At 26.6% G+C, this 12,558-nt stretch overlaps 3 protein-coding genes across 3 annotated transcripts; 1 reads left to right on the top strand and 2 right to left on the bottom strand.

The window, feature by feature from the left end:
- Positions 1-47: 47 nt before the first annotated feature.
- AK88_02083 (uncharacterized protein) lies at positions 48-2,107 on the bottom strand (the record flags this gene model as incomplete). The annotated part of the gene is made up of 2 exons (XM_012479717.1): positions 48-886; positions 2,008-2,107. 2 exons carry the CDS (start codon positions 2,105-2,107, stop codon positions 48-50), a joined length of 939 nt encoding a protein of 312 aa, XP_012335140.1.
- Positions 2,108-6,630: 4,523 nt separating this feature from the next.
- On the top strand, positions 6,631-7,781 carry AK88_02082 (uncharacterized protein; the record flags this gene model as incomplete). Its single annotated transcript, XM_012479716.1, has 2 exons — positions 6,631-6,717; positions 6,873-7,781. The coding sequence occupies 2 exons, from the start codon at positions 6,631-6,633 to the stop codon at positions 7,779-7,781; spliced, it is 996 nt and encodes a 331-aa protein (XP_012335139.1).
- A 2,155-nt stretch (positions 7,782-9,936) lies between these two features.
- On the bottom strand, positions 9,937-11,100 carry AK88_02081 (uncharacterized protein; the record flags this gene model as incomplete). The annotated part of the gene is made up of 1 exon (XM_012479715.1): positions 9,937-11,100. One exon carries the CDS (start codon positions 11,098-11,100, stop codon positions 9,937-9,939), a length of 1,164 nt encoding a protein of 387 aa, XP_012335138.1.
- Positions 11,101-12,558: the final 1,458 nt, after the last annotated feature.

Genomic DNA, 12,558 nt, shown 5'->3' with positions numbered 1-12,558 from the left:
TAATTTTTTTTTTTTTTTTTTTTTTTTTTGTTTATAAATTTTTCTTCTTATATTTGATCTTCCAATTCTTTACACCATGAATTCCATTGTTTGTTGGATATCCATTTTTTGGTGAAATCTCCTTCCCATTTCTTAAATGAGCTGTTTGCTTTCTTTTCCCAGTTTTTGCAGTGTTTTTTATTTTCCTTTGAAAATTTCTTTTCCATTTTATCGGTATACTTAATCCATTCTTTAGCTCTTCCAGAGACCTCTCTTGTTTTCCATATGTGTTCATCAAGCTTATCCTTAACATGTGTTTTCCATTTGCTCCATTCAGACTTGTTCCAGTCCTGTAACTTGTACTTATTGTAGTCTAGCCATTTTTGGAACTGTTTATTCATGTGGTGCTTTCCTTCACTTTTCATCCATTTATCCCATTGTTTCGTATTCCAGCGTTTAGCGGTCTGCAAGAAATTGGATTTGCATGCTCTATCGATATTTCCTGTATAACTCATCCACCTCTTTTCCAAATATTTACAGAATTTCTGAAGTTCATCTTCTTTCTCCTTGGTCCATTCGTGCCTGTGGGTATTCATTTTACCTTGGTAACCTGAAAAATCGCTCTTAGCTTGCTGCATCCATTGGTTCCAGTGTGTCAGTTTGTGTCCTGTAGGAGTTTCTGTCTGTAATGGCAGTGGTGCTTGGGCTGGTGGTGGTATAACTTCATTAACCAGATCTTGGAATTCAGAATTAGGACATTCTCCCGAGCATGGCGGTATGCCTTCATTGGTAATGTTAATATTTCCAACTTGTATAGCATCACTTAATCCAATTGCGTCTTTATCCCCAGTTGCTACCTGCTCATTTCCTTCTACTGATGGTTCCTTCTTTTGAATATCTTCACCATCTGCGGTGACTTGAGCTTCCTAAAAGCACAGTTTAAAAAAAAAAAAACAAAAATATATTATGGATGTGTTACAAGTTCAGAAAACGATACGCGCAAACAAGTGTTGAATAAAATGTACGCGATCAATTTGTTGACACAATATTTCATTCAGTACATATTTAACGTATATATATATATATATATATAAATTTTTAATATTATTGTTTTTTTTTATAGTACCGCAGCAGAAGCATAGACGTTTTTATTAAAACTTGGGGATAAAACGTATAAGGATCCAGATAAAAATTAAACCGTAGGTAACAATCTCATTTTTAGTAATATGATATGAAGTTAAAATGTTATTTAATATTATTGTTATATAATATAGCGGAAAGAAAACCCTCAGAAGAAATTCACAAATATAATATGTTCTTCTCACTTTTTTATACGTTTTTCCGGTTATTCCGTAAACAAATAGTTCTTAATAAAAATAATAAAAAAATCAAACTTCCTTAAAAAAAAGTAATATAAATGTTGCAAATTCTAACTATAACTAAGAAACAAATCATGATTGTTTCATAAAAAATCTCGCGCATATTTTTGTAAGGAAAATATACATATATATAATATTTTAGATTTATCTGCCTTAGAAGAATAATAAGACCGCATAAAAAAAAAAGAAAAAAAATTTTTTTTTTTCATATACTGCATAATCCTATAATGTATGCAAGTGTACAAAAAAGACAACATATCAAAAAATAAAAAAGAAGGGATAAATAATTAACAAATATTTATATACAATTGTGCCAAAATTACAACATTCTTATTGCTATAATAATAATTTTTGCATGCCCAATAAAATATAATCAAATTTAAATATAAATTAAATGCAATGTTTTTTGGTAAATTATTATTTTTTTAATCCCATTATATATGTTTAGTTTCATGAACGCATCTTTTTATTAAGCTTTAAAAAATACATGAACTTGCATTCCTAGAATACAAATACAATATAACGCGACAAGTGTTCTAAAAAAATATTTTATTTGTACCTAAAATTGAGTTAGAACTTCCAATAAAATATACAATCGTCCGCCATTTCTAAAAATGGCTTTTCAGTTTTTTTAATTTGTATATATAACTATTTCTGTTTTTCGTAATAATTGTAAGGGTAAAATATATTTTATATGATATTGCATTTATTTTCTGTTTAAACACCTTTTTTGAATTATTCTTGGCCATTTTATTATATATAATATATCATTATGTAAAAAAGAATTAGCCGCCCTTTCATATGAGCACAGGACTCAAATGAAAAATATATTTACTTGGTACTGTAAATATATAACGTTTAATGTTTATTTAAAATAAACAAAATCAGTGATGGGACAATTATTAGTTGTTGTTCAAGTTAATACAGAAAAAGCTAATAAAGGGACAAGTATAATAACGGTTTTACAGTCCCATGATACATTATACTGTTTTTTACCATTCGTATTGTTTTTTTATAATAATAATATAATAATGAAATATAATTAGAAAAATATTCCTGTGATTTGAATCCTTCGATCTAATGTTTCTCTCACCTCCCAAACCTTGTATGGTTGTTTGAATGACCACATTTTATTATGAAATACATTTTCATGCGTCTTCCATGATTTGGAAAAAATTGAATTGTTCACATTCAAACGGAAGAATATACAAAAGGGAATAAATAGAATTAAAAAGAAAGTGCATGAACAAAATTAAATTTCAAAACTCCATGAAAAATGGAAAAAGATAAAGAACACATTTGCATGAAACATAATATAAAAAAAAAAAAAAAATGAGATAAAAAAAGAAATTTTGTACAATCAAAAATTAATACAAGATGATAATTTATTTTCATTTGAATTATTGTCCTTTTATTTCAGATTTATTTTAAAAAGAAATAATTAGAAATGTTTATGATTCTGGATCACTTGTCTCTTTAGGGTTCTTCTTTATAGTTGATTTTACTATTTGTCTATTGTTCTGTGTTACACTGAATGTGTTAATTTATAATTTACCCCAATCAAAATTATTCATATTCCTGGCAACAATGGTAATGAATAAAATACCTAGGTTAAATAATGCTTCAATTGTGTCTTAAAATTTCCTTATATAGAAAAACTAAAATAAAAAAAAAGCATAAAATTATTACATGAACCCACGCCCCTTCTTAAGTCATTCCGCTTTGTATAAGAGAATTACATTGTTTTTTGCCTTAAGGAATAGAACTTTATCGTTGAAAATGTAACAAATCCTTCGTATAACTAATTTAGAAACTCGTGTAAAAGCAGTTGTGCCTATTATTTATATCTTTTAAAAAACTGATAGTAACATTATTTTATTTTATTTTATTTTTTTTTTTCTTGACATACCATAATTTGTGATGTTCCTCCATTCATCATTAGAGAACATGCACATTGGAGTATTCTTTGTTTGTCTGAATTTAATATGATAATTGTTATATATATATTAAAATTTGAAATTTGTTTTAATGCTTGTTTATGTTTTTTATGAAAAATAATAATTTTTTTTTTGTTTTATGTAATAATGAATCTGATATTAAATCATTAGACAAGACATATGGTTTATTAAAAAAAACAAAAAAAAAAGGAAAATATGTTACCATAACAATTTTGTATATTAACCTGTATTGTGATACATGTAGTGGAATTTGAGTTTAGTGAGTTGAACACCAGGCAGCACCAGATTGGCTCTATTAATTTGTAGAAACGGCTATAACATTAGCTTTAATTCGACGCAACGGTAATCTGTTATTTTATATAATTACACATATATGACTATATAAACTACATCTCCACTGCAGTATTAATTGCATAAAACTGTAACATATTCCATCTGGCCATATTTAGGAATAAAATGACGTATATTTTTTTGAGTGTTCTTTTTTTTTTTTTTTTTTCTTTATATTATTATTATTAGGCTTAAATAAACAATGTTCAACAAATCACATAATTTTTCAGTATCTTTGAAAAATTAATATTACCAGTTCTCTTCATAGTTTATTATACCATTCTTTATAAAGAATCGGAAAATTGAAGATCCATCACAGGTGTGTAATCAATAACAAAAATTAATGTTACATTTTAATGATGCATATTCGATTCGAATTATAAAAATGTTACACAAGGAAGTATGTTACATCGTTTGTCTGATTAAATTCTTATTTAGAAGGTTTTCCAATAATTGAATTAATTTGTTTTATTTTTTCCCCCTCCACTTCGTTAGAAAATGGTGTATAAAAGGTTTTTTAAAGAAAAACCATAATAGCTGATATAGCGTACACTTTCAATAGTTCCACATATGCAATGAGACTGCATAAAAAATTATAATGTTCACACTTCATATGCACAATCATTGTAAATTGCAGCCGTAAAGTAAAATCATTCTGTTATGTAAAAAATACGTTCACTTATCATTTAACACATTCGATTATATTTTGTTCCATTATTAAGGCTTAATAATTGTGTTACACTATTCAAAATTTTTATAATATGCAGCTATTGTAATAAGATATGCTTTAATTCAAATGGGTACATATAAAAAGTAAATGATATTTTTTTTTTTGTTAAGCATTTTCTCCTATGAGAAAAATATTTAGTAATTTCCTAGCTATAAGATTAATGTGTTTACAATTATAAAGGGTGTTATCAAATATATATTTTCCTTACATGCGCAATTTGTAAATGCAACTCTTTAATTTTACTTCCGCATTGTGACTATTAAAACGTAGCGTCGTCATACTATGATTAATTCATAAACAAATAGAGAACATGCGCCGTACAAAATTATTTAATTACTACATTAAATAAATTACGTTGTAGTAATTAATTTTTCTATTTAACATATATTTCTTCGCATTTAGCCAGTCGTATATTTTATAATCTGTATACTTTCGCAAACCACTGCTGTGTGCACTTTCAATGAATTTTTTCTTGCCTCTTTCAATTCAGAATATTATTTGTTCTGTCTTATTTTTACCATTCTTTGCAGTTTTATAAGGAACTATACATTATTCATAATAGGTAAGAAAAACATTACCATATATTTTTTTTTTTATCATTTTTGAAGGAGGAAAATTTTCACATTCCATACGACCTTTTTTAAATAGATCAATTAACATTTCAACAATATTTCCATGCCAATTCTTTAACCAATTAATGTATAATGACATTTTGCCCTTGGGGTTTTTATTTTTTTACAGTTATAATGATATTATATGATTTAAAAATAAAAACCTTAAAAAAAACCATAATAATTAAATAATTCCCAATTTTTTTTTTTTTTTTTTTTGAACCTTAGGTAACAATTATGCTGCAAGGTTTCAGCCAAAGTTTCATAACCTTATTTATGTGAAAAATTCATCATTTGTTTTTATTTTTTAAACGTAAGCAAATTTCTGAATTAATATATATTACATATATAATTTTGCGCATTTTTTTAAGTAGTGGTTTGTGTTACCTTGTATTAAATTAATTCTATTTTTTCAAAGGTTTTGTATATAAAATCTTAAATTTAAAACCTTACACCATATTTATGTTGATTTATTCTGTGTACACGCACACATTAATATAGCGCAAAATAAAAAAAAAAAAAAAAAAAGGTATATATTAGATAAAATTTTTAAAGGAATTAAATAATTGATATTCTGAATATATAGCAATTTTTTATTTTTTTCTTATTTTTAGCTTTTTATAAATTTCTATAATTTTATTTTTTTGTTAATTTTTAACTTGTGTACATAGTAAATAAATTAAGAACATTTCTACTTTGTGTTTTTACATATGCTCTTATTTGTGTTGTATTATATGTACATATGAGATTTCAGTTTATTTATATACATAGAACATGGTTATGCCACCATGTAATTATAATTGTTAGAACGAACAGATTATTTTGTACTTATCTGAAATATTCCCTTTAGCACTCTCACTACAATAAATATATCTTTTTTGAATTTTAAAAAAATAGCAAATAAGAGTAACGCTTGTTTGCAATGAGTTATAATCTAAATTCTGTACGAGAAAGCAATGTAGAATTTAAAAATGTATAGTATTATATAGCGCTCATTTTTCTTTTCTGTAATAACCAATTTAAAAAAAAAAAAAATCAAATAAAATACATGAACATATGTACATATGAATTAAACATTTTGTTGACTTTTGTATAGATGTATAACACTAATTCATATATAATTAAATGCTGTTTTCTATACACATTTATGGGGACATTCTCCACAGAATCAATTATAGCAGAACAAAATCGCCATTTCAATTTGAATAAAATATTTGTTAATTAATTTCCTTTTCACACTATAATTACGTTTTTGATCAGATAACAACAACAACAATAATAATAATAATAAAACGTTTTGTGTTTCTTTCTTTTTAATTTTTTGGTATTTTAGATTTTACTTATTATATTTTTTTTTTTTAGTCCTTCCTAATATTAGTGTGTACTGTTTCTTATAATATCAATTAAAATATATGTGTAAATATGAAATATACACAGACTAATGTGCACTACATGATTAGGTGCAATCATATTTGTAGATAGTTCTTTTAAGTGTAAAATAGTTATTTATTTGTCTTTAAAATATGTGCAAGTACACGAATATAGAAGGCGAATGTATATATGTAACATATAGCAGAATTCGTTCTTCTACTGATATTTTATAATAACACTCAGAATTAAATTCATGTTATGCGTTATCCAAAATGAAAATTATGCTCCTTCTTTCTTATGTGACAAGCATGCTAAGTATTTTATCGTCCGCTTCAGATATCTTACCTGCTTTAAGTGAGGTAAGCTAAAAAGTAGCATAACGATTTGATACTATAAAACTTATGCATTCTGCTTAGATGTCAAAATTTCAATAGATAAAATGTGCATATATATTTATATATATATATGTGTGTGCGTTTTTTTGTTTGTTTTGTTTTTTTTTTACTCTTTGTAGTATGTTAAGAAATATAAGACAAAAACGAAAACGAGGAGGCATCATAGAAGTACCACTTTAGAGGGCGACGAATCCATGGATATGCCAGAAGAATGGAAAGAGGATCAATGGGGTAATTTTATGAAGGAAGTGGAAGACGGTTGGGGAAATTTCAATACGCGCATGAAAGATCTGACATCTTCTTGGTTTGACAAAAAAGAACTGGAATGGGAAGCATGGCTAAAAGCAATGAAAAATAGATGGTCATTTTACAACAAAAATATGGATGAATGTGTACTCAATGTCATAAAAAATTCTTTACACTGGACAGATTCTCAATGGGAAGAATGGGTTACATTAATGATGAATGAATCGAGGGAACCCCCCGAACATTCGGGAGATGAATACATACTTGATGTTTTTAGAAAAAATACAACTTGGTCAAATGAGCAATGGAAAGAGTGGATTCGGACAATAATTAGAGAATCTATGGAAAACGATTGGAAATATTGGGTTGAGGAAGATAAACACAAATTAGAAAATTGGAGGATAGATAATTTTGATAAATGGAAAAATAAAAGGATGAAACAATGGAAAAGGAGAAAGTGGAAAGCTGAAGAAGATGAATATTGGGCTAATTGGGAAATTAATGGATCAGAGGATAAATCGAAAGAAGAGATTGATAAAAAGAATTGGGCTATATGGAAAGAGAGAACCGATAGTGAAGAGAGACAATGGGAAATGTATACCGAAAGGAAAAAACAGGAATTTCTTAGTAAGCCTGTTTTGCCATGGATAAAATGGAAAAATGAAAGGACTGAAATGTTTGAAAAGTGGAAGCAAAATTTACTTGCCACATGGATAAAGGAGAAAGAATGGCATGTGTGGCTTTTTAAGGACACACAAGTATATAGAAGAAAATTATACTAACAAAAAAATGTCCAATCCAAAAGATTAAGGAAAGGAAAGGAAAGGAAATGGATGAGAAGGGTATTGTTATATACTAATAGGATTGTGGAAGCATAATTATAATAAGTGCTGCAGCACACAAAAGGGAAGAAATATAGAAAAATTGCTTTAAAAAAAAAAAAATAAAAGTTCTTATGTATGGGAATTCTTTCAAATACATATTAGGTTCTGCCATAAATAGAACGAGGGATGAAAACAAAAAAAAGTATAACCGAATGGTCTTTAACAAATGGGAACAAGAATATATGTGTGTGAATGTTGGTTTAAATTGAAAATGTAATTATCAAGGTGGTGATCCGTAATTGTCATATAAAATTGAAGTATCTTTTTTAAAAGTTGCTATATGAAATACCAACTTTATTTGTTTTTTTTTTTTTTTTGTTTAAATAAGACGTTTTTTATGCGCATTTGTTTTTAAGGGATCTCCTTCCTTATTTATGTGCGGAAAAAAAAAGGCATATTCTGTACATAAATATAAAAATTTTTTTTCGTTGTGCATAATGTTCATATGCATATGTAGGAGTAAATATGTGTATACGCATTTATACACATTGATAAAATTAATTATAGCATTTGTTTTTTGTTTGTTCCCTGTAAATTTGTATCTGATCATTTAACCACAATATTTGTATATGTATCACATCTTCTTGCTTCAACATTATTATAATCAAAATTGAATTTGTAAAGCAGTCTTTAAAAGTACATAATTGAACGATTTTATCCCATATACATTGCACTTATTATGACAATTTCATACATACTTTGGTGTCAGTGTCTTTTTACATAATTATTTCGTTACATATATGTAAAAAGGACAAGAATAATATATAGCATACTACAATTTGCGCCATTTTTTTTTTTTTGTTAAATTTTGAAAAAATAGATTTAATTTCATCATTACATAATGAGAAATACATACATATTTGTTTCGTATATGCTATTTATTTGCTTCATTTAATTCCATACATAATATTTATCAGTAAGGAATTATAAAAATATGTTAAATGATATTAATTTAATATTTTTTTTGTTACTAATAAAGTTAACAATTTCTTATTAATAATATCTTACCTTTTATCTTATGATCCCCCTTTTCTTCCAAAACTCTGTCATACTGTAGTAGTTCCATTATTGCAAAAAAATAACTATTTGTCACATGGATTGCCTCTAAATATTTTTTATCCTAGGAGTGTCCATATGAATAATACTACATGGTTACTTTAAAATTAAAACAACTTAATTTTTTTTTTTTTTCGATGTAAAATTTTGTAAAATATTACAAAACAAGAAAATTTCATGGGTGGTTCTCCTATTTAACTGAAGTGGTAACTATTCTATGGTGGTTATCTTCATATTAATTTTTATGGAAATTACATGCACTGTGGGAAATATATTTCACTCATATCTGTTCATACTGCATTTTTATTTTTTCCTTTGTTAATATATGTAGGCAAATATTGTGTACTTTCTACTCACCATGAATTTTCTTTATTTCTATTAGCAATATACAAGCTAATAATAATGTTGTACATGCTTTATATCTTTCAAAAACGTGTGTCTATTTGGCATTAACATTTTCTCAACACACATCGAGAGATCAATTATGATGGAACAATTTCTATCAATTTGTTATTGCAACGATTTTATTTTATTCTTCTACACACCTCCCCTTTTCCAATGATCCACAAATGAAAAGCATTGTGAATATATAAAATACTAATCCATAGCTAATTATTTTTACGTTAATAAAATTATAACTCAATACGAATAGTTTATTTGTTTATAATTTTATATTTTAAGTAGAATTTTAAAATGAATAAAACATTTGGCATGTTATAATATGACATTTGATAATACAATATGACACATTAATTTGATATTAAGAGAGTATAACATGCAGAGTGAAGAAAAAAGCAACTTTTTTCAGCATAACAAAAAAAACAAAAAAAAACAGATGTCATTGTAGTAACATCCCACATTACAAATTTAAACAAATGCACACATATATGCGTAATTTTATAAATACAATTACATGTTTGTGCACATACACAGGAGTGAGATAACTGTCTACATTGTTCTCATCATAAGATAGTTATCCGCATAAATGATATTTTTTTTAATTAATCTTCGGAGCGCTGACTGTTTGTGGCCTTGCCATGTTTTGAAGCCAATACATAATTTTATATAAGACCCTTTCATTTCCCGGTTCCATAGTTAGCATATGCTCCATATAATTCAAAAGGTGCAGTTCTTTATTACCAATATGTAGTCTATTATAAAATGAAATAACGCCTCCAGGGTAGCACAATTTGTCCTTCGAAGAATGAATAAGCATTACCGGGATATCTGTGGGCATGTGTCTCAGATCACGGTCTAAATTATACATTGCTTTTAAAAGTTCATATGCAAGTCTGAGTGTTATACCTCTTCTATAACGCATTGTGTCATATCGACCTATGTCACGAATATATTTAAATCTTCTATACGGACGTTCGCATAAAAATCTTAATGTTGGTAAGAAATCAGAAATGAATCTTGACAAGGGCATCAAGAAACATTTATACATGTATGAGCTTGGTAATCCTAATGATTCTATAGAAATCATACCAGATAATGATACACAACCTCTTATATTTAGTCTTCTATTAAGACCCTTATATTTTCCGACTAACTGTAATGCCCTTAGAGCAACATTTCCGCCCATAGATTGACCAATTAGATATACTGGAAGAGGTGCTCTTATTGGATTGGCCAAACGATCATTACTAGACGACTCACCTCTTCTTCTGCTATCACTATTGCTTGTACTATTTGTGCCACTATCATTATTCAAATATTGTATGCTATCATTTTGAATTTTTGGAATATAGTCGAGCACATCGTGTACTAAATCATCAAAATCTTTTACATTAAGGCTTAAATTATTCCACCCTTCTGATTCGCCATGACCTTGTAAATCTAACCCAAAAACGGAATATCCATGTTTATTAAAATGTTCTACCCAGCTATCTTTATAAATGTAATAATTATTTCCGTCCATTAATATTGCTCTATTATTATTTAACACATGGACGTTATGTCTCAAAAATGAGAACCTTGTGTGTGAATTTAATCCATGAATTAATACAATAAGGCCCACCGCATTTTTTACTATCCAACCATATGTTTTTAATAACAAACCATCCTTGTTAAAAAATGAACGAATCGTTGGTCTTCCATCCAGCCGTTCCCTGCTACGCACAAATCTTATATCCTGGTCATTTACTTCATTTTCAACCATTATAATAACACCAAGGGGGAAAATAAAAATTAAATTCAATTAATTCATAATATTAAAAAAAAAAAAAAAAAATACATATTTATATATTGTTATTTACATAATAATGTATATATTCATATAGAGAATTTTTAAACCATTGTAAAAATGTTCTCTTATAAAAATGCGAAATGTTTATACAGCAAATTTTGCAGAATAATAAAAACGATCATATAAACATTAAACAAAAAAAAAAAAAAATGCTCACATCCATCATAGAATAAAAGAATTTCCTGGAAAATTTGAAAACAAGATTGCACAAATTATAAAATAATTTTAATCGTGCCACGCATGCATAATACTTGTACAAACATATTTTACAAAGTTGTAAAAAAATAAAAATGTTTTTTCAGACATAAATAACATCATTAAAAAAATACAAATTTTGTAAATAAAAATTTTTTTCTTATTTTTTATATATATTAAATACATTATTAAGCTGTATATTTTACACAAAAATGATAATATCCAATTGGTAAAAAAAATTTTATTATAATCTTTTTGTTTAAGTACAACCACGGTTAATTATATTTTTTGCTCTTATGGATAATAATTATTTTCAGAAATATAATAGTGTAGGTTACACGATATAATAGGTCAAAATATTTTTTCAGTAAACGCCGTTATATACTTTTTTTATGTATATAATTATTTACGCCCCGCACAGCAGTTAATGACGCTTACGCCATTAAGAGCTTGCATATTAATATAAACTGCAAATCTTACTGTTTATTTATATTTACTTGCATTGTTGTATAATATGAACATATATAAAAATACCTATGGAAATATATGGACATATAATTAGCAAATTGTACATAATATATGAAATCTGTTCACATTTTAATATTCGCAAAATAGCACCATTTAAAAAAATCATAAAAAAAAGGCAAATGTTTATATAATGTATTAAGTGCATATTTTTTTAAGTTTTTCTCCATTTTTCCAGAATTCTCCAAAAAATAAAGGCCTTTATGTTTTTTTTTTGAAGATTACCCCTGATGCATTCTTCTTCAGTTTTGTTTTAAGTATTATTTTTATTGGTTCCCTTACATAATTTTAATAAATAAAATATATTTTCATGAATATATACTATATCTATGAAAAACGATCAATTTATTATATTTTTTTTCAGTTTTATTACTATGTTTTTATTAGTATAAATGAGAAAAAAAAAAAAAAAAGTAAAAAAGGAAGCATTTGTTGTCTTTATGCACGCAAATAAAGGAATATTTACGTGCTATAACACTGATTTCCCTTTTAGATTGTAAAATAATTATTATGAGAGAGTACAGTTCTTTCATTTTGTACCTACTTATAATTACCGGAACGAATTACCAGTACAGCATTTTCAAATAAGCATACGTACACACAAGAATACGCATTTTAATTTTGTTTAAGTGCGAAAAAAAAAACAAAACA

Source organism: Plasmodium fragile (assembly GCF_000956335.1).
Source record: "Plasmodium fragile strain nilgiri unplaced genomic scaffold supercont1.19, whole genome shotgun sequence".
Taxonomy (NCBI): Eukaryota; Apicomplexa; class Aconoidasida; order Haemosporida; family Plasmodiidae; genus Plasmodium; species Plasmodium fragile.
The sequence above is the reverse complement of the archived record's forward strand: the minus strand, read 5'-3'. Positions and strand labels throughout refer to the sequence as shown.